Source organism: Acanthochromis polyacanthus, chromosome 11 (assembly GCF_021347895.1).
Source record: "Acanthochromis polyacanthus isolate Apoly-LR-REF ecotype Palm Island chromosome 11, KAUST_Apoly_ChrSc, whole genome shotgun sequence".
NCBI classification, from domain to species: domain Eukaryota; kingdom Metazoa; phylum Chordata; class Actinopteri; family Pomacentridae; genus Acanthochromis; species Acanthochromis polyacanthus.
Window position 1 is genome coordinate 38,248,491 of NC_067123.1, and position 27,934 is coordinate 38,276,424.

At 41.9% G+C, this 27,934-nt stretch overlaps 2 protein-coding genes across 2 annotated transcripts in view; both read left to right on the plus strand.

The window, feature by feature from the left end:
* Positions 1-8,604, plus strand: part of LOC110954089 (TGF-beta receptor type-2-like) — a 31,540-nt gene extending 22,936 nt beyond the window's left edge. Inside the window, exons 6-7 of the mRNA XM_022198394.2 lie at positions 1,672-1,796; positions 7,537-8,604. Coding sequence (XP_022054086.2) covers positions 1,672-1,796; positions 7,537-7,716 — 305 coding nt within the window. The 3' untranslated portion in view covers positions 7,717-8,604. The remainder of the gene's footprint in view (positions 1-1,671; positions 1,797-7,536) is intronic.
* An 11,964-nt stretch (positions 8,605-20,568) lies between these two features.
* Positions 20,569-27,934, plus strand: part of LOC110961997 (STT3 oligosaccharyltransferase complex catalytic subunit B) — a 134,491-nt gene continuing 127,125 nt past the window's right edge. Inside the window, exon 1 of the mRNA XM_051955775.1 lies at positions 20,569-21,103. Coding sequence (XP_051811735.1) covers positions 20,844-21,103 — 260 coding nt within the window. The 5' untranslated portion in view covers positions 20,569-20,843. The remainder of the gene's footprint in view (positions 21,104-27,934) is intronic.

The following is a 27,934-nucleotide window of genomic DNA, read 5'->3' on the forward strand; positions in this document are numbered from 1 at the left end:
TTCTGACCTTCCCTGAAAATTTCATCCGAATCTGTTCATCTGTATTTGAGTAATGTTGATCACAGACAGACAGACAGACGGACAAACCAACACCGATCGTCACATAGCTCCGCCATGTTCCTCAGTGGAATAGTAAGCATCACTTATATCGGTATTGGCGTGTATGTTGTATGACATAAAGTCCTAAAATCTATATAAATAATATATTAATTAAGCTGCAGTCAATTCCAGCCATTTTCAGTACAAAAAATCGCTAATATTCTATTTGTAAATAAAAAATATGACGAAAAGTACAGGGAATATTGGACGCGCATCGCGAGGTGCATTTCCTTGAAAACGACCGATTCGTGGATTTTATACCGACTTCAGGACATGTTTTGGACAAAATAGTTTACTGGCTTGTGTCATCTGATGTAAAAGGTTGGATTATGGCCGTTTTTTCTGGAATATTTTCATCTGTGTGTAATAATGAACCCGGAAATGTGAGTCGCGCTGTGTACGTTGAAGCCGTGTACAGAGAACGGATGGATGGATATTCGTTTTTGTCGGACAAATGTGTTTTTCTCACCCACTGTAGTAATCGCATCTGAAAGTGGTTTATACCGGCGGATTCATGAGAATCTAAGCTTTCCATCGGCGTATAGTGTTTGTATAATCGTGTTTGCAGCCGTCGGACATTCTTGAAATTCCTATGCAAATTAGTAGGTGTACCGCCGGCGGGACACTGAAGTTTAACGGGTTAAATATGGTCGCTACTTCGCAGATTTTTATCACAGAGGGTCTGAAACATAACCACCGCCATAAACGAGGGACCACTGTACACATACCTACAAAACGATACCAGCATCGCCCCCAGAGATCCAGTGTAGGTCCAGCTGTAGAAATACGTCGACGGTCTGCTTCAGTTTCTCTGTCTGTGTCCATGTATTACTTGTGAGTCTCCTCGTCTTGGTTTTAATCACAGTAAATTAGCTTGAACTCATTATTTACTTGAGCATTCTTCACACGGTCCTCTGCCTCATCAGTCTTTGCTTATCTCAGTGGATCCTCTGATAAGATGTTTTCTTTGTACGACTCCTCCGAGCTTCAAAGGCATGTGGAATTCAATTTGTTGTGTTTTTTTTTTTTTGTTGTTCTGAGGATACTTTCATATAAAGATAAATTTTCTTTGGAAACTGTTGACCCACAGTTTCCTCCACGCCAGTGCTTTGAAATCCTGCCCTGAGTAAACTCCACTTTGACAGGCGCTCTTGATTTTGTTCTGCCGGAGAGCCGACACAAAGCCGTGGCTGTGTTGGTGAGATACTTTCAACTCGTCGACGCTGTGGGTAAAAATGTGATAATAGTGTTTCTCTTCAGCAAACCTCCCCCTCGGCCCCTCTATCAGCAGCACAGGGTTCTTTAGTTGTTTGTGCTGCTTCAGTGCTATTTAAAGTTTGCAACCTGCAGTTTTAATTTGGAGCGCACAGTGAATCCTTTGAGAGGTGTTGTCGGCGTGTCGCTGTGGGGCACTGCCATCTGATCTCGCCTCTATTCAACACAGCCAGACCTGCCAGTTAGTTGTGATCTGTTTAAAAGTTTGTTGCTTACTAAACACTCTCCGGTTCGATGAGGTCGCAGGCTGCTCGGTCTTGTTTTCACCTCTTGTGTTTGTGCGTGTTTTTGTTGCAGAAGTGAAAGAGTACGAGCCGCCGTTTGGGAACCTGAGGGAACATCCATGTGTGGAGAGCATGAAGGACAGCGTTCTCCGAGACAGAGGAAGACCCGAGATCCCCAACAGCTGGATCAACCACACAGTAAGATACACGTTAGGAGAAGCTGCTGCTGAGAGATGATCTGGGTTCAAATCCAGCGGTCCCTCGCCGTGTCGTGGGATTTTGCCACATATATGTGTTTTCATATATTTATTATTGTGAAGAGATGCATTGAAGAACAACGCTGGAACAAGAATATCTGCCTTTTATCCCCTCTGCAACTGGAGATGCTTTTATTTTGACGCACACAGAGAGCAGTACCATAGAAAATGTGGCAGGAAGTCATCAAACACACTTCACCCTCATGGTCCTGACAACACAACACTTAACCAAACTAACTAGGCTGCCTAAACCACAAAAACACAATAAAACACAAACACTAATGACAATAGAACACTAGCGTAGACCACAATGCAGGAAGTCCTCGTTTTACGACGTCATTGAGCTACGCCTTTTCGTCGTTACGTGGAACTAGTTGACGAGTGGAGCGGATGAATACGTTGTCATGCGGCGCTATCAGACGGCTTTGTTTCCATTCTCCGGTTGTACTCCATCTTGGATTGTGCTACATTCACTAACTTTTTGTCCTTCATTATGGCTCCCAAACATAGCTCAGACTCTACTGATGCTTGGAAGAAAAGGAAAGCCGTCTCCATGGAAGTGAAATTAGATAGAAAATAAAACTCTGGGAACAGGAACACCGACCAACATGGGTGAAGTTGTAGAAACAGGTCAACATATTGTAGTGACCCTCTGTGATGAATGAGTGAGACTTTATCTGGTTCTCTGCTGGTTTATTGAACCTTCACACAGGATACTGTGGGCCGTAGCCAACGCCAGAAAAACTAGAAAAACCCCATAACTTAGCTCCAGAATAAGTAGAAAAACCCCATAACTTAGCTCCAGAATAACTAGAAAAACCCCATAACTTAGCTCCAGAAGAACTAGAAAAACCCCAGAACTTAGCTCCAGAAGAACTAGAAAAACCCCATAACTTAGCTCCAGAATAACGAGAAAAACCCCATAACTTAGCTCCAGAATAACTAGAAAAACCCCAGAACTTAGCTCCAGAAGAACTAGAAAAGCCCCAGAACTTAGCTCCAGAAGAACTAGAAAAACCCCAGAACTTAGCTCCAGAAGAACTAGACAAACCCCAGAACTTAGCTCCAGAAGAACTAGACAAACCCCATAACTTAGCTCCAGAAGAACTAGACAAACCCCAGAACTTAGCTCCAGAAGAACTAGAAAAACCCCAGAACTTAGCTCCAGAAGAACTAGAAAAGCCCCAGAACTTAGCTCCAGAATAACTAGACAAACTCCATAACTTAGCTCCAGAAGAACTAGACAAACCCCAGAACTTAGCTCCAGAAGAACTAGAAAAGCCCCAGAACTTAGCTCCAGAAGAACTAGAAAAACCCCAGAACTTAGCTCCAGAAGAACTAGACAAACCCCATAACTTAGCTCCAGAACAACTAGAAAAACCCCATAACTTAGCTCCAGAAGAACTAGAAAAACCCCAGAACTTAGCTCCAGAAGAACTAGACAAACCCCAGAACTTAGCTCCAGAAGAACTAGAAAAACCCCATAACTTAGCTCCAGAATAACGAGAAAAACCCCATAACTTAGCTCCAGAATAACTAGACAAACCCCAGAACTTAGCTCCAGAAGAACTAGACAAACCCCAGAACTTAGCTCCAGAAGAACTAGACAAACCCCATAACTTAGCTCCAGAAGAACTAGACAAACCCCAGAACTTAGCTCCAGAAGAACTAGACAAACCCCATAACTTAGCTCCAGAACAACTAGAAAAACCCCATAACTTAGCTCCAGAAGAACTAGAAAAACCCCAGAACTTAGCTCCAGAAGAACTAGACAAACCCCAGAACTTAGCTCCAGAAGAACTAGAAAAACCCCATAACTTAGCTCCAGAATAACGAGAAAAACCCCATAACTTAGCTCCAGAATAACTAGAAAAACCCCAGAACTTAGCTCCAGAAGAACTAGAAAAGCCCCAGAACTTAGCTCCAGAAGAACTAGAAAAACCCCAGAACTTAGCTCCAGAAGAACTAGACAAACCCCAGAACTTAGCTCCAGAAGAACTAGACAAACCCCAGAACTTAGCTCCAGAAGAACTAGACAAACCCCAGAACTTAGCTCCAGAAGAACTAGAAAAACCCCAGAACTTAGCTCCAGAAGAACTAGAAAAGCCCCAGAACTTAGCTCCAGAAGAACTAGAAAAACCCCAGAACTTAGCTCCAGAAGAACTAGACAAACCCCATAACTTAGCCCCAGAAGAACTAGAAAAACCCCAGAACTTAGCTCCAGAACAACTAGAAAAACCCCATAACTTAGCTCCAGAATAACGAGAAAAACCCCATAACTTAGCTCCAGAATAACTAGAAAAACCCCAGAACTTAGCTCCAGAAGAACTAGAAAAGCCCCAGAACTTAGCTCCAGAAGAACTAGAAAAACCCCAGAACTTAGCTCCAGAAGAACTAGACAAACCCCAGAACTTAGCTCCAGAAGAACTAGACAAACCCCATAACTTAGCTCCAGAAGAACTAGACAAACCCCAGAACTTAGCTCCAGAAGAACTAGAAAAACCCCAGAACTTAGCTCCAGAAGAACTAGAAAAGCCCCAGAACTTAGCTCCAGAAGAACTAGAAAAACCCCAGAACTTAGCTCCAGAAGAACTAGACAAACCCCATAACTTAGCTCCAGAACAACTACAAAAACCCCATAACTTAGCTCCAGAAGAACTAGAAAAACCCCAGAACTTAGCTCCAGAAGAACTAGACAAACCCCAGAACTTAGCTCCAGAAGAACTAGAAAAACCCCATAACTTAGCTCCAGAAGAACTAGAAAAGCCCCAGAACTTAGCTCCAGAAGAACTAGAAAAACCCCAGAACTTAGCTCCAGAAGAACTAGACAAACCCCATAACTTAGCCCCAGAAGAACTAGAAAAACCCCAGAACTTAGCTCCAGAACAACTAGAAAAACCCCATAACTTAGCTCCAGAACAACTAGAAAAACCCCAGAACTTAGCCCCAGAAGAACTAGAAAAACCCCAGAACTTAGCTCCAGAACAACTAGAAAAACCCATAACTTAGCTCCAGAATTAGCTGCCATTCCCAGCTCTCTCTACTGCTGACTCTCAGCCAATCAGAGGTGAGCTAGCTAAACACGACACGTTCACTGACATCAGGTAAATCTGGAACTGAACAATAAGCACTGAAACCTCAACATCAACAACATCAGTCTGTTACAATATTCTGTTATCTTCTAGTAAAATGATTCTTACATGCATGAAAGTTGTTGCTATTCATGACTTTATGAAGAACTGATCCATATCCTGATGCACGGAACGGATTTGTTTACATTTTTGTCGAAGGTCCAAATTGTGGTGAAAATTGACTTGCGTAGATCAGTTAGAACGGAACTCTAACGCAAGTATTTTATAAACAATAAAACAAATATGGTCGCTACTTTGCTGATTTTTGTGTATTACGGTGGGTCTGGAGCGTAAACCCCGCCGTAGACGAGGCACCGTGCCGTTTTGAAAGAGCGTGCTGGAGATGACGAGTTTTTATCGTTGCTCTAAACAGCCTCACTGATGGGTGAGTGAAGAACTGCAGGCAGATCCATTGTGGGCAGATAACTGCTCAAATTATAATTCATAACGCGTGTATTCAGCTGTTCACAAGAAAATTGACAGAAATAGCTGCGTTTAAGAAAAGAAGGAAAGCAAGAGAAGTTTAAACCTCGTCTCCTTTCTTCCCTCTAAACAGCTTATTTATGGTTTAGAATTTTAAAATGAAACAACAATAGGAAATTGTTTTCTTTTGTTCAGTATTGCTCAGTATCTTCCTCAACCAAATCTTCCTCTTTTCATTTGTTTGGCAGCTCGTTCACCCACGCTTCCTCGCTCACTTTACTTCTCTTCTTCTTTCTTTTTTAGAATAGTTCTTGTCTTGGGAATAAAAACAGCCGAGCAAATTTGAAAGCTTAAATCGAGGCTAAAAACCAGGATATTGAACGACAATATCTCAGGAATTTTAAAAGACAAAAGACTGAAATTTTCACTGTTATTTCCCATCATGCCATCAATTCAGAACCTGCAACATCGGACACATAAATTAAATAATCTCTGATTATGAGTGAGTAGAAATATGAAAAAAATTAAGCCAACATGAAAGTCCCATCTCTGAGTACATATTAACAAAAACATTTATAACGCAGAAGTCAGTCGGTGAATTCAAAAGAAAGAGTTCTTTGTAATATGAAATACTGAGTCACAAACATGAAAAATAAGTTGATTTTTCACAACTGATGAAGGCGGTATTCAGCAAAAACATTTATGAATCATCTAATGTGAGTAGAACGGAGCTTTGTAGTTTCAAAACACTTCATCAAATATGAAATTTAAGAAGTGAAACTGTCTGGTTAGCTAGAGAATGCATCAACACAAAGATGAAGACATGGCTGTTTTTCTGAGGCTTTAAATGCAACATATAATAACATATAACCGTAATAAACCGTCTATAACCAAACACCACATGGTGTTTTTACAGACAGATAATTCTAAAGATTATATATACAGTCAAGTAAAAGTGAAATGTAAAGTTATTTCTAAAGATATTGTAGTAAACTTGTTGACTACTTTATATTAAATAAGTCAGAAAGCCTTGGAGTCTTCCAGTCTTTTCTTCAGGAGGAAATGACATCATATGGAGCAGGTCATGTGATCTGGAATTAACACACTTCCTGGAGAGGTGTTTTTGTAACGGGGAACTTAGTTGAAAGTGATTTCTCAGACATAAAATTTGATATATTGGCAAAAAAGAATGTATGTCATGATTATCTCAACTTCTTTAAAAGAACACAAAACTATTTCTGAATCAGCTCATTTTATTATTGTTTAGCTCATTAGAAGGTGGTTGTTATTTAACTGGGACGTTATTTAGCTGGCATTTTAGTGATATCCAGTAATTTTTTATAAATAAGTGATTGTTTCCATAATAAATAATTATGGAATTTGGAAAGACATGATCATAATGAACATAAAAACATAATTTTTTTACTTTTAATAAACATGTATGTAAGCTATATCCTGTAGACTTCAAAAGTCCCTCAATTATATACTTACCCCGACAATTTTCAAGTAATTTTGGACAATTTTTCTTTTTTTTGGGATAATTTTCGAGTCATTTAGTACAAATTTTGAGTCATTTTGGACCATTTTCTTGACAATTTTAACAAATGTTGTGTTAGCTGGGATCTTTCTCATCATTTTCGATTGTTTTTGTGTCGTTGGGATAATTTTTTAGTCATTTAAAACAAATTTCACGTCATTCTGGATTAATTTTCCGTAATTATGGATCATTTTCAAGTCATTTTGGACGGGTCAATATATAATTGCGAGGCTTTTTGTAGCATGGTTGACATTTTAGTGATATCCGGTCATTTTTTATTACTAAATGATTGTTTCTGTCATCATTAATTCTGGAATTTGTAAAGACATGATCATAATAAACATAAAAACATTAGTTTTTTTTTACTTTTAATAAAAATGTATGCAAGATATATCCCATTGACTTCAGATTATCTCTATGCAGGACTTTAGCTTGAGGTGGATTGTTTGTACTTTAACATACACACAGATATAAATATGTAAATACACGTGAACATTCATAGTTTGAGCTTGAGGATGCAGACCTTCCTGACTGACTGTGGTCCTCTCCCTCTGTCTCTCCCTCCCTCCCTCTCTCCGTCTCTCTCTCAGGGCATCCAGACAGTCTGTGCCTCCATAGAGGACTGCTGGGACCACGACCCGGAGGCCCGTCTCACAGCCCAGTGTGTCGCTGAGCGCTTCGACGACATGGAGTACCTGGACAAGCTGTCGGACCGCTCCGACTCGGAGGAGAAGATCCCCGAAGAAATCTTTGTGGTGGATGAGAAGTAGACGCTGGGCAGAAACGCTGCCCCCCTCAGGGCGGCCGAGGCATCGCAGCCGGTGGAGGAAGGAGCTCCAGAGGATGTACGGTCGGCGCCGTTCAGCACAGGCGAGCAAACTGGAAAATCAAGTCGAACTGTCGCCAGAGATGAGCTTACAGAGGATCAGCATCCAGTCAGGACCAAACAGGGAGATCACGTTATTAAGCTTTTTTAACCGAATACTATTTGCACTTTATAAATATCTATGCACACCAAATTCTATATATTCCATTTCTTTTTTTTTGTTTTGACGTTTCAGGTATAGGAACTAAACGGACTGCACGTATTTGTGAAGCCAAAAGGAAACAAAAATGTAAAACTTTGAGGCATTTGTTAACACTAATACCCCCAAATAGTGGATTCAGCCACCTGGTCTGTCCTCCCTGGTGGTTTTAGATAAAAGTCAAAGGGACTATTCAAGCTGCAGTAGAATTTCTGGTTGAAATGGGAATTTTTTTATTAGAAAACCCAGAGACTTATTCAAGGCAATAATCTGCAGGGAAAGCTGATTTATCTCCAGGACTAGGAACTGCAAAATAAAGACAGCCTGAAAGGAAAAGGAAACAGATTTTCAGTATATGTCTATGTCTATATATGTGTGTGTGAGTGTGTGTGTGCATATTACTCAGAGGACTCTGAAAAGTCTGTTTTTGTCAGACCAAGAGGAGAAAAAGGAATAGAGATCGGTATAAAGGACTCTAAACTGGAGCATCCAGTCGCTGCCTTTATGTTAGCAAAGCTGAACGTCTTTTTTTTTACACAGGAGAGAATTCTGATCCAAAGCTCAGAAATGAAATCTATAACAGTCATTTTGTATAAAAATGTAAAGCCATTATTAAAAGTGTTATTGTACACATCCCCTCCCTTTGATGTTTTTAATGCTCTCACGTTTTATTCGTCGTTTTTATGTTGTAGTGTCACTGAGTGTCTATTTCTGAAAATTTAAACTTTTTATCAGATTTTAGCTCATTTCTGATTAGCTAGAGTTAAACCCATCTTACTTCAGGTTCCACATTCAGCCTGATTTGATCTCAAGTGGACTGGAGCAGTAAAATCACAGCATTATAACCCATAAATGACCACAACTCCAAATGCTTCCTTTGTTTCAGTGCAAAGAAAGACATTCTGACACAAAATGACAAAAAAGGAGACAAATGACATGTAACAAAACAAAAAAAAAAGAGACAAAAATGTTACAAAGCAACAACAAAAGAGCCAAAACAACACAAAGGTGGCAAAAATTTACAGCAATAACACAAACGAGACAGAAGGAAGTGTGTTAATTGCAGATCACATGACCTGCTCATTTTGTTTCTCTGGTCATTTCAATTTTTTTGGACAGTTTTGTAGGCATTTTAGGTCTTTATGTGGTCATTTTGTGCCATTTTGTGGCCATTTTCAGTCAGTTTGTGATCATTTTAGGTGTTTTTGTGGTCATTTTGCGTAGTTATTTTGTGTGTGTCTCATCACTTTATGTCTTTATATGTTAATTATTTGTCTTATTGAGTCATTTAGTGTTTTTCTGTGGTCATTTAGTGTCATTTTTTTTGTCATTTTGTGCTTTTTTGTGGTTGTTTGGTGTGTCTTTGTGCTCATTTTGTTTCTTTTTTGATCATGTTCAGTCTGTAGGCTTTGTTGTGGTAATTTTGTGCACTTTACTACAATATCTTTATAAATAACTTTCAATTTTACCAAACTGTATATATAATATTTAGAAGAATCTTTCTCTAAAATGCCATGTGCTGTTTGGTTATAGGCGGCCATGTTGGTTTTAGGCCTGAAAACAGCAAAAATGTCAGCTATGATACAAAAAGTCCTGCAGTTATATACTGATCCATTAGATGTGTTTTCTGAGCAACGGTGAAGACAGCTCCCTCGATCCCACGCTACTTGATGACATCATCAACGTCTGCTGTCGGTGTTTTGACTGAGAAGCCTCACGGCAGCAGAAATTATGTACTGTCCCTTTAAGTTCACTTCAGGTTTTGGGTTTTTACCACATATGTCTGCTCTGTCACTCAGCTTAATGGCGGCGTTGCTCTGCTGATTGAAGGCTTTTCCACAGACGGTGTGTTTGTCCTGGATCAGGCTCAGGTAGGTTGGTTCAGCAGCTCCACTCCTGACAGACCTTTCATCCTGAGTGGAACATGTGTCTGCTCCTGTCTGTGGCTTTCCGCCTTCCTGTCTGTCTGCCTATCTGTCCGTCTTCTTTTAACCCTCGTGTCGTCCTGCGGGTCAAAATTGACCCGTTTTAAAGTTTGAAAATGTGTGAAAAAAGTCTGTTTTCACAGTGTAAATTTTTATGTCAACATTTTCAGCATTTTTGGGAAATCTCTGGACATTTTTTGATGGAATTTAGAAATGTTAAAATGTCTCTTAAGAACATTCACAAAAAAATCAACCAAAATCCAGTGAAATTCGCTGGACTTTGGTTGATTTTTTTTGTGAATGTTCTTAAAGAAAATATTAGAAATTTGACTTATATGTGTGTAATCATTTTAGATATTTTTAGGATTTTTTTGGAAGGCTTTTACTCATTTTTTGAAAATATTTACAAGAATTTTCTTGCCAACTTTCTTTTTTAAAAAACTTTTAAGGGAAACTTTTACAGAATTGTTGGAATTTTCTTCCTGAAGGTTTTGCAAATTTTCAGAAATTTGTGGAATTTTTTAGCTGAATTTTTGGATTTTTTTCAGACAAGGAAACAATATTTTTGGTGCCTGTAAATGAAGACAACAGGAGGGTTAAATCTGCCACAAAACTTCGCCTCCAGCACTCAAAAGAGTTGCTTTTGTTTCATTCAGAAGCCATCAGCTGAGGCAGGAGTTGTGAAGCCTCTCTGCTGAAAATCCATGACCTGTTAAACAAATGCTCTTGGGAATAGTAGAGAGTCATTTTTGTGGCTGCGGTGAGCTGATTTGTGTCTCACAGGGAGTTTTCTGTTGCCCTTTCCTGCAGTTTACACGCTTTATTTACATAAACTCATGCCACAGGCGCTGTTTTGGTGTTGGGTTGTACCACAGATGCACCGGACACTGCTGCAGGACGTATACGCTGATGATAAATGATTTATCAGTTTTGCATTATAAATGGATTTACCACAGGGGCGTCAGAAGTAACAAAAGCAGCATTTCTCTTCATTTTTCACAATCAAATAACGGGATGCCAATTTCCCTGCAGCCAAGAACTTCTGCTCTCAAGAGGAGGATGCATATTTAAAGAAAGTGAAAGCCTCTCGATGCCTTCTGGAGCAGCCTACTTCTTTTTTTTTTTCTTACTGACACAACATTTGCTGGCTTCAGTGGGAAACTAATGTCTTCGTTTCGATAGCAAATTAAAGTGAGGTTTTTTGCAGCAGCCACAGATCCTGCAGGAAAAGGTCTACACTGCTAGGTGCAGCTGTGTTAACAGTGTGGGACAAGTGTAAAGCAATTACACATGAATCATATAGCACACAGAGTCAGTCAGCGATAATCCTGTTAGCTTTAATCCTGTTCTGCTGTACCCTGAAAATGAATTCTCTCAGTTTTGGCTGTGGTGGCGTTATAATAATAACAGGAGAACAAATAAATTACACACTACGGCACGTCGTTCAGGTTGTTTGTTTCCAACTTTTCTCTGTTGGTTCAGAATTAATGATAATAAAGATATCTTCAGTCAGTACAAAGCCTCTAGTCTGTGGAATCTACCCAGGGTTTGTTTTAATTAAGGCAGCATGGGAGCTTGAGCACACTTATTTACTGCACAGCCAACAAACACCACAGATGAATATTAACCCACATAACCTGCGTTTTGTCTTTCGGCCAGTAGAGGGAGCAGTGGTTCTACTGGAGGCTGCACACAAAGGCATCATTTGTGCCTTCTGCAGCCAAAGTGCAGGATCCAGTAAGCTTACATTAAAGCTTTGAGAGTTTAAAATAGGGCTGACGTGGTGGTTAGAGCTTGCAGCTAGAAGATCCCTGGTTCACATCCCGGTCTTCCTGGGATCTTTCTACGTGGAGTTTGCTTGTTGTCCCTGTACATGCGTGGGTTTTCTCCAGTTCTCTGGCTTCCTCCACAGTCCAAAAACATACTGAGGTTGATTGATTATTCGAAAATTGCCTGTAGGTGTGAATGCAAGTGTGATTGTCTCTGTGTAGCTCTGTGATAGACTGTTATCTGTCCAGGTGTCCCCTGTCTTCACCTTAAGTCAGCTGGGATAGACTCCAGCCCTCCTGCAACCCTAATGAGGATTAAGTGGTGTATAGATGATGGATGGAGCTTAAAATATGTGAAAATGAAGAGGCTGAGCTCAGATCTTTCCACTACCAAGACTAGAAGTAACCAGTCGCCAAATACTGGAGTGATTCTTGCATCCCAGTGGGGCCTAATTGCATTTAACAGTTGCTGTTGGCAAACATTACTTCACAAATTTCTCTCTGTCTGATTCACTCCCTCCTTTGAGTTTCTCTCTCCATTTTCTCACAGCGGTTTTCCATCACACGCCCGTCAAACTGCATCAGGAAGTCTGAGCCGGAGCCACCAGGCTGCAGCCCTCCATTACTGCTGCTTGAGTTCCATACCTGCGGCGTCGTATGGATCCTTGTCAGCTGCTCAATCAGGATGCTTCCTAACCTGATTAACCCCTCGAGTGGGCGGCAGCGGCAGCAGAGCAGGCAGAGAGGTTGGCCAAGAACAGCTCGTCACTGCTCGTACACAAAGCAGGCAAACGCTCCTATCACCCTTAGGTGGTCTTAATAATCCAGAAGGAGATACTCTCCTGCCAAAGTCACTTATCATTCCCACATGCCGGTTGCCATGGTGATGCCTCAGACATCAATCAAAGCTTGCTGGGAAGTGCGTTGGTTGGTTGGTTGGTGGGAGCTGAAAACAATATTTTAAGCATCTCAGTAAGGAGATGACAAGGAATCACTCCTGGTGTCACCTCTCGTCTCTGAGGGTCCAGTTAACGCTGCTTCTTTTAAAGTTGTTTTCCTGCCTTTTGTTGGCTTTACTGGGCAGGTTAGTAGAGAGGCAGACAGGGAAGCAGAGAGAAGAAAGGAGGAAGACCTGCAGCAAAGAGCTGTGAGCTAGAATCAAACCCAGGCTGCTGTGTTGAGGACTTTAGTCCCTGTTTTGGCGCTTTTCCACTAGCACCTACTCAGCTCAACTCCACTCAGTTTATGAGGTTTTCCATTAGAATGTAGTATCTGGTACCAGGTACTATTTTAGCACCTACTCGGCCAGGGTTCCAGGCGAGCTGAGTCGAGCCGAAAATACAGAGTGCAGGTCACTGATTGGACAGGGAGTGATGACACACCAGACCTGTACCATGGACGAATGAAGGGGTCGAGACTTTTCCGTCTTTGGTGGCGGACCAAAGAATACAGAGAGAGCTGTACGGTGCGACTCGCAACGAGAAAATATATCAGGAGGTCTATGAGCCGATGGCCACCCACAGATACAGCAGGACAATGAAGCAGTGTCAGGAGAGGCTGAAAAAGCTCCAAAGTGACTATCGGCCCATCAAGGACCACAACGGCCAGAGTGGGTCAAACCAGAGGTGTTGGAAGTGGTTTAGCCAAACGTACGCCATTAACGGTCACCAACCAGCGAGCGACAGGAAGGGGAGTGGTCTCGACTCCACCGCTGCATTATTGGAGACCATGTTCGAGGACGATGAGTGTTTTGTTGCTCCACCCACAATGAGGTGGTGTAAGTGCTTGTGGAAAAGCGCCTTTTGTGGGTCACCTGCTCAACCAGCTGAACTATCTGGGCGCCAACAACCACTTTTTCTGTAACGCCCAGATCCTGTTTTTGATTTAGATGTTCACTTGACGTTTCACAAAAGCAGTGTGCAACTTCAGAACTGGCAGCAGGAGTCCCATTCTTTGAGGGGGGAACTCTTTGGCCCTGAGCTGTATGCAGCAATTGTCCAGAGGATGATGTGGCTGCTAAGATAGTAGCAGCAGGCAGTCCAGGCCCAGAGATGGAGAGATGAGAGCGCTGCTGTGTTAGGAGCCATTACCCCCGCTGTCCTCTCTGATATTTTTTATCTCATGACAGTGGGCTTGATAGTTCAGATATTACTTTAATTTCCTCATGCCTGAATGAACTATTGTGTCATTATACACTCAGCTATGAGCCTCCCAGAGTGCTTAATAGAAAGAAAAAAGCCCACCAAGGACAAACAGCTGCGTCACAGATACTTGTATGTTTGGGAAGATGCATGTTTGGCAGATTCATTGCGACCCGTCTCCAACAAAACTTGGAGTGATTTTGGTCATTTGAGCCCGATTGGCAGTAATTCCCTACATCAATCATCTCCTAGTTATATGTATGGCTCCATGATGATTCGGGACCAATTTGGCTATCTGCGAGCCGCATTAATTTGTCTGTTCATAAATAATTTACTGATTGCTGTGTCGTTCTAGTTAACGCTCCACGAGAGACCGATGTGGCTGCACGGAGGACTCGCTGTTGAGTAATATTCGGGAAAGAAAAGCCCAAAGGTCAAGGGAAGTTGATAGAAAAAACACCCAGTGACTGATCACCAGAGCCTGTAAAGGTTGGATTTCAGTTTGTGTTTGGATTTTTAGAAGGAAACGGAACATATTGGTGGACAGGTTTTTTTGAACTTTGGAGTTTGCTGCTTCCTCTTCTGCCTCTTCTGGCTTCGTTTTCATTACATGGAGAGTTGAAAAGCCACCAGAGGAGCTGCTATCTCTCCTCTCTCCCTCCATTTGCGCATCCCCCCCCTCCCCATCTCTCCCATATTCATTGGAAAAGGCCAGCTAAGTTTAACTTTATTTGAAAGGCGGGAATTGCGTTCTGTCAGATGACCGATCGAGGGCGACCAGCAGGAGAATCGATCGGACACGGGCTCAGCACAGAGATGCATACTCCTGACCAAGGGGGCCACTTGGTATTGAACGGCCTCTACAAAGTGCTCTTTGGTTGGAAAATAACACCAGAGTTGGCCTTTAATTTAATGTATTTACTCATTATTCGAAAGGTCATTTAAAGGGGGAAGGGAAAGGAAGTACAAGTGTACAGTGGATTCACAAAGACGTAGAGGTTGTAAAATGCAAATCGTGACACGAGGTAGAAGCTGTTTTGAGGAGGCACGTTATATACGAGCATGCGTGATGTCTGTATGATCTGCACAGTCATGCTTTGTGACCACAGCGGAGTAAAGCTGCTTCTATGTCTGCTCCTCTTGTGTTTTTTTAATGTTTTTTTGTGTGACTGCTGCTGCCGTAATTTCACCACTGAGGTTCCAGGGCTGTCATTGAAGCAATATCACATAAATCTGTTGTCTTCTGAATTGAGACAGCTCATGTCGGCCACTCAGGAAAGTGAAAGAAGGGTCATTTGTCAAAGCGGAGGCAGCTGGGAAATTGGGAGACATACTTCAATTTTCAACACACGAGACATATTCTTCGGCTCCCGCAGGGATAATGTCAGTCCAAGTTCAACTGTTTTTCCACGCATTACATTTCTCATATCTGAAAGGCAAGTCTCCTCAAAAGACATCATGCTGCTCAAACCATTTCCAAAGTAAGGGGAAATTTTGATAAGGCACCTGTTATTCTGAAAGCTAGAAATGCGAGCCAGCTTCTCAGAGTCTGACATTCTGCCTGCAGACAGTTGATATCTCTGTTGAGCCCCGGTTAGCTCCTCACTCCTCCTTATTTCTCCCTATCTGCCTCCCTCTCTCATTCGCTCGCTCTATCAACTCAAACTTTCTTATATAGTTTTTTCCCCCCATGCAGGATGCCAATAGTATTTGAAGCATCACTGCAGGCACTTTCAGCTGTCGACAGGTCAGAATCAATCTTGATGAATGTGGTGAACTGTGAATGTTTTCAGGCAATTTTCAGTGTTGATACGCTTTTGAGAGTTGTTCTCGGATAAAAAAAAATGGATTAACTAAATGTTTATCTTTCTGTATTTGTAATCATACCTAGTTATGCTTGTACAGGGAAGCAGAATTTTGCAATTTAATAATTGCGTAATTATTGTGTAATTTCATGAGATAATTATTGTGATGAAAAGCTTGATTAGGAATTAAAACATTAGCTTCTCTGACTGACTGCTTGAATTTGGGATTCTGGGTGAAATCAGCATGCAAAGACCTGCTGATGCATTTTTCATGTTTCATCAAAGCTGTCAAAATGGAAGTTCTCAATGACGAGATTACAGCATTGATTACTCTATCCCCCTCTGAGTGCGTTTTTAGATGAAGGTGTTTCTGTAATCAAATAAAAAATGAAAAGAGATTTTCAATCAAAAGTGTCATTGTCTCTGCAGGCCGCAGCGTCGCAGGCAGACTAACTTTTCATACCCTTCGCAAGATGACAGATGAATGCAGTGAATGCAATAGCATTTGGAGGCAGATGTAGCCTTATAAATTGAGCAAAAGCTCTCTGATCTCTGAGATGATAGATCGCGCCATATTCTGTTGCAAAATATAGGAGCTTGTCGCACTATTTCATATTTTATAACAACAAGCAATTTTCTTTAAAGAAGCAGTCTGGGCTCCTCTATATGAATAGCTAAGTAAGTAATGCGGCGCCACAGATAATCACAGCGGATCAAGATTAACAGTCCCATCACACAAGGTGAACCCCGTGTCCCATCCTGTGCCAGCACACCCTCCATCAAAGTCAAGATTAAGATGTCGTGCAGTTGTAGAGTATCATCCGAATGTGTTGCCGGGGACTGAGTGGGTAATGTCCAAATCTATGAAATTTAACTACCTCTCTGTGCCCCATTGACTGCTGGAGAAATGAGGCGTGCTCAGCGTGAAATGATGTGTCGCTGATAAGGCCACACAGGTAACCCCCTGCACTTATAGTGAGCATCATGGAGTAGAAGTTAATCGAGGTCATTGCTCTGGTGTTTGTGCTCTCACTTTTCCCCCTCGGTCCTCTGATTCACAGCTAAGACATGCACCGAAGATGTCATTTAACTCCGTTGTCATGGCAACCCCTTCAAACCTGAATGCCCAGATTTCAAAATTAACCAAGGAATTATTTTAGCGGCACAAGAACCGTGACCTGGAGGCAGTTATTCTGATGCTGTGTGTGTGTGTGTGTGTGTGTGTGTGTGTGTGTGTGTGTGTGTGTGTGTGTGTGTGTGTGTGTGTGTGTGTGTGTGTGTGTGTGTTTTAGATGGAATTAAAACCCACTGCAGAACTCTGTGTTGGCTACAGGTACAGAAATAGTTGGGAACAGTTGGATGCTGCACCTTGTTGGGATGCTAAGTGCTCTCATTTCTGTTAATGATTGTGGAGCAGATCGGTGCGTGCAGCGGCAGCCCCCAGGCACCGGCTAATCATCCGTTATAATGGATCACAGTGCAGCGGGATGAATAGCATTTTTAAAGTTTGCTTTGGCATTTTTTGAAGTCTGCCGCGCTCACAGTGAGCGAACATCATGTTCTGCCATGCTTTTTGATTGAATATACAGCATTTGGATTTCCCCCAGGACATGTAGACGATACGCCAGACAATTAGTGAAGAGCAGTGCCAAGGAAAAAGAGAGGACAACAACAAAGCAAGCACACAAAAACGAAGATCCTGGCCTTGGTATATGAATGCGTTAAGGCCTGTGTGCTATCTTTGTGATGGATCGGTAATCAATCAAGTTGTTTTCCTGCCTGCCAGCGATGCATGCTGGGAATGACTCCAGCCCCCACTAATGACCCTCAATAGGAAAAAAAAAAAAGTTTGTATAGATTAAACACAAATCTCTGCTTCTCTTTTGTGATTTTCTAAGCTTCTCTTGTGATTCGTGCTGCAGAGATGTCAAGAATCTGGGAACACGATGTGCCTCCTTCTCAGGAATCTCTCACCCCGCTGTCTGAGTCTTAAAAACTAATTACATCAGGCTCCTTCATATGAGCACTTCACGTGCAGCCCGTGCATGAAATTGGAGGCTTCCTTTTAAAGTGTGCAGCAACTTTGTTCTCATCAGAGACAGCCGATTCAAGGAGGATTCTTTGCTTTGCCCCAAACGGTTACATAACACCAATCACTTGAGAGATTTGAGATTATTTTGCATTTTGAGACAAATTACTGAAGCTAGTCAAGACTGCACCTACCGTGGATGTTTTGGGCTTTGGGATTTTCTCCTAGTGGCTTCAGTTTAGGCAAAAAAGTGTAAAAAATGAGCATAATGAATAAAATCTTTTTGATCAGTTATGACACCTCTTTCTCTCCTTTTCTCTCGCTCGCTTTGCAGCTCACACATGCAGTCAAAGCAAAGAGAATGACAGAAAGAAAGGTGCAAAGATTGTTTCAAGCCTGGCATTTTAAGCTTTTATTTTTTCCTTTTTGCAATGGTTGGCCTTTGGCAAAATAATAAAAGTATAGACACCTAAGAATGCCACGCATAAACTCTGCAAATCTGTAATATTCTTGGGAGAGAATAAAAAAGCAGAAAAGACAAAGCAAACACAAACATTCAAGTCTGCCCCTGGAGACCGGGGGGAGAAGCGAAGCTGCCCTGCCTGGCAACAGCACTCATTTTGGCTGGCTTTCATCTGCGTCTGGCCTTTTGACAATAGATGCGATTGAAGCAATCTTCACAGGCTGCATTTCTATTTGTTTCAAAGGTCATACATTCAGAATTTGGAGGTAGAGTGGAAGGGGTGGAGGGTTCGTCGTGGCATAAGCAATCCTTGACAAATGATCAAGGCGCCTAAGTGTAAGCATGAACACAGTGATGTATTCATCAGAATGAACGCGTGTGGGATTACACACGTTTACATGAATGTGTCACACTCCCTCGTCTGTGTGTCTGTATTGTCTTTTCTTTGTAAATTCGTAAAACTATGACTTTAAAAATAATTCCTAGCACCTGACAAGTTGTTTTGTTCATAAAGCAAAAATACTAGATCGTTCATTGTTCTTTTGTCATTTTGTGACTCATTTTTGTAATATTTTGTCTTGTTTTGGTTGTTTTTTTAATTATTTTTTGTCTGGCTTTTATAATTTTTGTCATTTTGTTTCACAGTTTTGTAATTTTTTTGTCTCGTTTGTATATTTTTTGTAGCTTTTTTGTCTAATTTTTTGTTATTTTTTATTTTGTTTTGTGTCAGTTGTCTCATTTTTTGTGATTTTTTCTCACTTTTGTTGTTTGTGTGTTGTTTTTGTAATATTTTGTCTTGTTTTTGTTATTTTTTTGTCTTTTTTAAAAGTAAAATACTATGTTATTCAGCTCCAGATAGCTGTGACTAAATGTTCCGTGCCTTTATAGATACTCTGTAAAATGACGAACTGACTTTCATTTGCACAAGCATGTTCCTGTGAGACTATCTTTCCCGAAGCTTCGGTCTCTGTGATCTCCTCATAAACACAAAACTCTCATCCACTTGTGCCACTCCATCCACACTCCATGATGACCCCCATCAGTTTTCATAATCATCCTTTTACTTTCCTTTATTACCATCCTTCCATCTCCCCGTCTCTCCAAAGCTGCGTTTTCAGCTGGCTCTTATCTCCTCCTCGTCTCTTCAGAAGACGGCCTTGATCTACAGCCATGTTAAGCCGGCTCAAACTTCAGGCCAATTCTTTTACATGAATATTTCATTTGCGTTTTTTTTTTTTTTTTTTTTTTTAACATGCTGATCTTATGGGGGTGACAGGGTAGCTGTAAACAGGGTTGATGCAAAGTGAGGAGAGGGACTTTGCCCAGTTTGTGAAGTTTTTACATCAGCAAACAGAACGTGCACACAGAAACTGAGCTAGAAGTGTATGAAATCAACTGTCCACTTTATATTATAATTGAAAACACATGAAGCCCAGGTACTCAAATAAGTAATTACCACACTATGAATCCTCTTTTTAAATCGTCCCATAATTGCCCAGTAGTTACTAAAATCAGGTGCAGTGCATATACACTATGAAACAATAATTTGAATTTATAATAGTGTTTTGGAGGTCAATGACTTAATTGAGTGGCTGTTTGTTTAAAAATAGACTTCTTTGATCGTATAATGATCCATGTGTAACCTCAATGTAAGATAAAACACTGTCTTGTAGGTTACATTTACATAAAGCAGCAGTAGCTGCAACAAATGCTACCTAAGAGGAGGAAAATGCTGTTTGTCCACACGGATTTATTCCCATAAATCAGGATCACAGCTCAGACAAATCTCTAATGCATCCTGCCTCTGCCACATGTTGTATGAAACAGTACAGGTGCAAAATAAATGCATGCAATCGATCAAACAAGACCTGAGCGTTCATTTGAAATGCTCAAAAAACGTGTTTTATTTCAATATGGGCTTTCAAGGCTTTGGGGCAAGTTGTGAAAGTACATCCTGAGTTTAAGAGAATGATGAATGCTGCGTTCTTGTCTTTGCTGGGGGACATAGTAATGATGAGACACATCAGTCTTTATTACCACTTCACCACTCAGTCCTGAACATCCAAGGGCAACAGAAATATTGCACTCACAGAGCACATTTATCTTCGCACACCTGTCTATAGCTTTTAGCTGTAAGGAAATATTTAAACTTTGTGCAATTGTCTTCTCTTTGTTATTTAAAATGACTAATTCAACTTGACAGAGTTAATTTCAATTGGGTAATGAGGGTTTTATTTTTAGTTAGTAACAGAGTGATTCGATTTCATATATAACAGGGGATTATCCTTATTTCAATGAAGCACAATTCATGTACATTCATTAGTGGAGTCCTCTGTCGATCTAGTCATTCTTGTGCTCTGATTGGATTAACGACTTGGAGTTCCACCTTCTCGTACCTCTTCACCAGTGAGAGGCCGCCAGAGCTTCCAAACTCCCCACCCATCACAGTAGTCCCGCCCCTTTCCACCGGCGTTCAATCGTGAAGCGGATTGACTGTTGCAGCCTCGGTATGTGGCGCATGAGTGTGCGTTTCGGGATGTAACGGCGGTCTGTCGGAGCGGCGACACCGAATTAAAACGTATATCCACACCCGGCGGACTCCGGAGGCAGGATACCCGAGGAGAGCGGACAACAAACCCGCGGAGGGGGGAGTTTTTACGGCAGCACGGAGCGGAGGAGAAACACGGGAGCGGGGCAGGAGGGGACGCTCTAGCAAATCCGACCGACACCGCACGCAGAAATGGCGGAGCACCACGCAGCCAGCGACGGCAAGCACAAAGCGTCCACCAATGCCGGGGGCTCGGTGCACGGGAACAGCCGACCCGGCGCCGCGGGTGGAGGAGGGGGCAAAGGAGGCCTGTCTGGCGGACTGACACAGCCAGCTGGGTGGCAGTCTTTACTCTCGTTTAGCATTCTTTTCCTGGCCTGCCTGGCTGGATTCAGCTCCAGACTTTTCGCGGTGATCCGGTTCGAGAGCATCATCCACGAGTTTGATCCATGGTAAGCTAGCAGGGCAGGTTCGTTTAACACCAACACTTGCTTGTCTTTGCAGTAAAATATCCACATCTCTCCAGGGAGTGATGTTAAATAAATAAAATTAAAGATAACAAATATAAATCTTACCTGTATTGTTGTGCTCTTTGTAAGTTAGCACATTAAAAGCGACGTTAAGTTTCAGCTTTAACTTTATTTTGATGTTTGCTAACACCTCGTACTCTGTATGAACAGTTGTTTTCCCAGAACTGGATTTTCCCCCTCATGTCCTTGGGACAAGCAGTTTGAATACGGGGGTCAGTGTCTTGATGTGCTGTCTGCCTCAAGCAGCTTGACATTTAAATGTGGTGATCCGAGTGACAGGCAGCTAGCTAACCGGTCCGGTTTCACCACTAATGCTGGTTCCCAATAACAGTAAGAGCTCATGATATCTGCACCGAGCAGTGCGAGGAGCTGCAGGGACAAGTTTGTCCAGACTGGAGGAAAATAAGAAGACAGGAGCATTAACTCAGCCCCTCAGTGCTGCATTTTGATTCATTGAGAAGTCAGCTGAGTGTGAGCGGATGGAGGTAAAATGGTAGTGAAAACGGTTTATCCAGGGATTATACGGGGGTGGGTAATCGGTATGATTGACCGAAGCTGTTTTACAGCTGGAGTAGATTCTCTTTTGGAGTTTTACTCAACTTGATTTAGTAGATTATGAGTTAAACCTCAGAAAAAGTGTTTGACAGGCAGGGTGTGTTGCAGGTTGCAGCCGGTGTTCTTCATACCAGCAGGTCGTTTGTAACCCGGAAGCCCACTGATCCGGTCTGGTGTGTCTGTCATCACAATGCAGGATTATTCTGCTTTGTAGCAGTGTCACATGGGCTCACAAGTGGGTGCCTGGTTGCACTGTCATTCCCTCACTGCTCTCATATACACTCTGTGGCATAGGACCAGGCGGCGGCAGCACGACCGATGCATTCATTTATTAATTTTCAAGGACAGGTGCTCCATCTTGCTCACGGTGACACTTCCCTCTTCAATTATGTTGATAACTTGATTGCATTTTATAGCCAAGGGCCAAGACTCAGGGACGTTGGAGGGTCTGCACGGTTCAGTTGAGCTTGATCCTACTTTGCTGCTGGAATCTGCACCGAGGACTAACCTCATAGCTGTTAATACGTGGCCCCATGTGTCAAACCCTTATTAGGATCTGCATTCTTTTTTTCCCCAGCTGCCTTCGTATATCCGATTAACGTCTGTGGGTGGTCAAAGAATTGGTACATATATTACCTGTGGCATTGTGCTTCACTTCACAGCAGCGTTAGGAGCTTTTTTGCCTCGGTATAAGGCTGTAAAGTGGAACCAGTTTCCACAGCTACAGAGCGGGAGCCGCACAGCTCTTTGGCAACATGTCACTGAAAAGAAAGCAAAGGCACTCTTTGATATTTAGAAGTTTAAAAGCCCTTGCAGCTACGAGCAGTCGGCATCTGTTGTTCTCAAAAAATATTTCTCTTGGACCCCAAAACAAAAGCAAAGCTTCAGTGGAACCTTCTGTTGCTGGCTTAAGTGTGCAAAGTGAGAAACTCAGCTGCAAAGTGATGTCTTTTTTTTTTTAAAAAAACAGGAAAATACAGTCCTCCAGAAAGACAGAAATATGTTTGCAGCTGACTGTTCATAAATCTGGAAACATCCACCTCTCCACAAGTCAACTCTTAACCCGATGTGTAATCCTGATGAGCTGGCTAAGAACTATTGCGCTACATTTTAACTATAGTCGACACTCTGGAGGATTCTTCAGCGTGCATGTCAGCCGTAGTGCTCGAGGTTGTACAGATTAACAATAAACCTGACCCTGATCAGAACTGTTTTGCCAAGAATGCTAAAAAGGAAACCGTTCAAATAAGCGTTATCTTGTTTGACTCTGAAATTCGATGTATCTCTGTGAAAAGCAGATTTCTGTGATTCCAGTCTACCTTTTGACAGTTAAGTCAGAAAACCTGTGTATTTTTACAGCTGCATCCACATCGGATGCTGATTGGACGCGGCCGTCGCTCCCTGATGTGCATGATTAGCGCTGTTGTCGTTTGAATGCTCGGATGCTGTTATTGTTTTTCCTCTGTGCAGAGCTTTAAATTATTTGCAGTGAGCCGTTGCGTTAAACAAGCTGGAAATTTGAAGAATCAAGATTGGATTTACAAGCACCAAAATGTCAAGCTTATTCTGCACTGTGCAGACACCACAAGCTGTACTGATTTAGCAGAAGAGTCCCCGTTATCTGGCTGCGCTAATTTTAAGTGCTAATATTTGTTTATTTTAAAAACGGGAGCTAGAGAAGAGAGATTAGTTGGCATTTGTGGGAGATTTTTTAGTCTTCTGCATTATTGGAAGCAATTATTTCTGAAATTGTGACCTGACTTCAAAGTGCATTTCACATTCCTTAACCAGTTCCAATTTAACACTCAGTCATCTAAAGCAGTGAGGCAGTGGCTGGTTTCTGCTAAGAATACTGTCCAGGTAGAACGTCTTCATCCTGCTGCTACAAATACCTCTTTTTGCTAAGCAGCAGTTTCTGCCAAGATACTACTGGCGCTTCTCAGAAAAATAAGTTTAGTTTTTCTCCCTAAAGTTTACTATTTACTTACTCTCTGTCCATCATATTGAATCAGTGGAAGGAAAATTGAACTAGTCTGAAAGCTGCATGATGGGATGAATATTAGGGCTGTCAAAATTAACACGTTAATGCTGGTTAATTCATTATCATGATTAATCTGATTAGAAATTGCGCAGAATGACTCAGAATCCGTGAAATGTCTCCGGCAACGCATTTCTGTTAAATTGTCCAAGTAGAGTTGATCTGTTAGTGACAAATCCAAGCAACTCGAAATGGAAGATGCTAAACAGCACGTTGGGAAATGTGTATACCGTATGTGTGTGTATGTATATAAATATATATATATATATATATATATATATATATATATATATATATATATATGTATCCCTAACCCTATATACATCGGATCCTCAACTTGCGTCAGAGTTCCATTCCTACAGATTGAAGAAAGTCAATTTTTTTGCCGATACATGCATCACGATATCGATGAGTTCTTCGGAAAAGTCATGAATACCAACGACTTTCATGCATGTATGAGTCATTTTACAAGAATATAACGGAATATGTTGAACTATTTTTACAAGTTGACCCATGTTCATCGGTGTTTTACCCTGTTCCGAGCATTTTATTACATGTAATTTTACTCCCATGGAGACGGCTTTGCTTTTCTTCGAAGCATCAGAAGATTCTGACTGACACTTGGGAGCCATGATGAAGGGCAAAAAGTTAGCGAATAGAGCACAATCCAATGTGGCGTACAACCAGAGAGTGTAAACAAAGCCCCACGTAACCATTTCCGACGAAACGACATGAGTTGAGGACATCGCAAACTGAGGACCGCCTGTACAAATATTCACAGCCTGTTTGCTCATGCAAAATGAAACACGATTAATATAGATTAAAAATGAATGCTATTAATCATAATTAATCGAAAGCAATCCTCATTTGACTGCACTAATATATATGTATATACAACATGTCTATGGAAGGGGGGTTCTCCCTGAAAGCATTTAAGTTTTTTCCACCTTGGTTGTGTCAGGAAAGGCACTCTGTTTCCTGCAGCAGAGTGAGTGGAGAAGAAGCATTCCTGTCAGACACTTCATGATGTGGATACTCGAGTATGGCAGCACAGACATACCCATTCACACTCAAACGTGCACACTCTCACGTTCTTCTCAACCTGTCTCAGCACTCGATTTAGAGGTCGCCAGGTCGCCATTTGCGACTAAAAACCGATTTTGGCGACAAAAAATGACAAAAAACACGCTGGTTAGGGGCCCAAATATTTTTGATTTGGGCTACTGACCTCCAAGTCCAAGTTTCAGGGATGGCAATTTTCCGCGGATTTCCGCCAATTTAATTTCAAATTTTAACGCTTTATTGTCGCTGATGTTAACGTCGTTAACATCGCGAGACTCCGTGGGATCCAGAACCAGCCCAGAATGTGGTGGCGGCATCCGGAGGACAGCACCAACTGAGCCTGAGCACCGCGAACGGAAAGCACCAAGCCACCGGAGCTGTCATCTTTTACTCGGCGGGTCCGCCGGCTGCTCTCCCCGGTCACACACTGCTCAGACTCCCCGGCTGGCTAGCTATCCCCCGCTAGCTGCTCGGCTAACACCTGCCGCTCCTCGCCGCTCATCTGCCCGGGACAAACCGCACCTGTTCCGGCTGTCAACGTCCCAGTCGCCTGCTCGGAGCTCCGGACAATGCGCTGCTCATTCGTGGGTGAGTTTTCACGGCCGTGGGGGGTTTTAAGGCACACTTTGCCCAGCGACCAGTGATAACTCGGCGGCTCCAGCTAACAAGTTGACGTGGAGGAGGAACTGGACCCCCCCCCCCCCCCCCCCCCCCCCCCCCCCCAAAAAAAAAAAAAAAAAACTAGGACAATTTTTTTTTGGCCACTAAAAGTTGATTTCGGCTCCTAAAAATGTCTAAATTGTGCCGCTTTTTCGCATGAGTTGAGCATTGGTCAAGGTCTAGGTGGATGGTGACCATGCGCCGATACAGGATGTTCGCATTTCAGTCGACCGGAATGATTTGTATGAGCTGAAATGGTGAATTGATGAGTCAGTCAGTCAGTGTGACACACCTAGACCATAAATTAACAGGTAACGGCTAGCTTAGTTTTTCTTCTTCATATTAAGAATGGTAATGAATAATTGTTAAATTAGCAGTCAGGCTATTCAATTCAAAATTAAACGGATAAGAACCCTGACAACTGAATTTCCCTTCGGGGATGAATAAAGTGATTCTGATTCTAAATAAATGATTCATTGCTGGGAGTCATTTAATCAGTATATTACAGATGTTAATAATTAAGTTAATCAATCTGTGTTAATAATTCAACCGATTAACAATATATGAACTGATAAGGCAGTGAATGAGGGACGTACGTGTCAGAAAATGTGATGTACATCAGCTGTAGTACCTGAGTGCCCCACCAGACAGAGCCTCTTACAGTTTAATGACATGGAAGACTGCATCCAGGCCATTCAGACTATAGCCAGTTCTGTGCTGGCAAATGAAAGAATCAACTTGTTAGAAAGATGCCATGTGACTTTCCGGTTTAGCAAGCTATCCCAGACTCGTGCTAATGCTAAGCTAGTATTTTTAACTGGTAACACAGGCTTCTAACGCGCAGAGACAGCAGGGCCCCGTTGACATTGTTGATACTTCCAACGACATTAAAGTCAAAATGATAAAGTGTGTTGTGACGTTCTGTTTGAGTATGCATCCATTTGAGAAGTGGCAGTAAATACAGATGCACTGAGGAAGTTGGTGAGACATTGTTTGTGGACATATGTTCCAGCTAAGCAGTTGTTTCCAGCAGCTGGACTGATGTTACCAATGCATCATGTAAAACATACATGAGGATTATTTTAAATAAAACCGTTATGACTCGAGCCTGCCGTGGAGGGATTAATAACATCACAGAGAGTTTACTGTGGAAGAGTACAGCTTATTTAGAGTGTAATCTGGTGTTAGCTTTGTCTGTTGTTCAGATTCACAATGTAACTGAGCCAGTTTTGAGGCAAACATTAAATATCAGTGGTTAAAGCGTCTTTGGGTGACCAAAAAAGCGCTATATAATTTCGATGTAGTATTATCGTTATTATTGTTATTATTAAAATCAATTTATTCGTCATATGGGAAATGTACTGTTTTGTAATTAATTTAAATGAAAATTGTTCTTTCATGTTAACACTGCCAACCATCAATTAAGGATTAAAATACAAATAATTTGCATCCTTATTTCATATGCTTATAAACTAAATATTTCATTTTTTCACCTGCTGTTGGAAAAAACAGGTAATTTAGCATAAAGAGCCACCAAATCAGCTTTTTTTCTTCCTCTCAGTACACAAGACTCTTCAACTCCTGGTATATCTGCTCATACTCAGTAGCGATTCCATACCACTGTGTCGTTTTGCATGAAGTAACGTGTCCAGGGATTGTCTGTGGCATTAAGTTAAGGTTAATAGTTGTGATGCAAAATTGATTATGTCTGCAAAGTCAGAAATTTGGGAATAGTTGTAACATTAGAAATAGATAAAAGGCTTGAAATTGTTTATGCGAGTTGAAAAGGTCACATCCATGTTAATATAAGAGACAACTGGGATTGTAGTTTCTGTTCCGTCTGCTGCTGGAGGGTGTGTGTGCCATCTGCATGCACGCTCACTGCAGCAGCGCTGCCAGGTTAAGAGAAGATTTTAAGCCCATGAGCCATTGGAAAAGTGCCTAACCTTCTCTAAAGCTATCAAAGCACATTGTCTTATTTCTGCTCCTTCTTTCGGCTCATTGTGCTCGGCTGCACGCTCTCTTTCACCCGCTTCTCTCTGTACTGGCAACTTTTGGGTGCATGATTTATTTTTATTCTAGAATAAGCTAAAAATTGTAAGAAACACTCTGGTTAGCTGTGTGAACATCCTGATCAGCTGGACTGGAGAAAACTGGCAGCTCCAGCAGCTGGAAAGTTCTGCAGAATCTCTCCAAGCTCTTTGAAGAAGAAGAATGTCTTTGTACAGAGTACAATGAAACTGCTATCACATACTGATGGGGGAAGCTGCCATGCAAGGCGTTAACCACGGCTCGTCAGGAGCAGTTAGGGGTTCGGCGTCTTGCTCACCTTGACATGAGCTCTCCAGGCCAAGGATCAAACCGGCGACCCTCTGGTTGCAAGACAGCCACTCTACCCACTGAGCCATGCCGCCCCACTGAGGCACTGACATTCATGT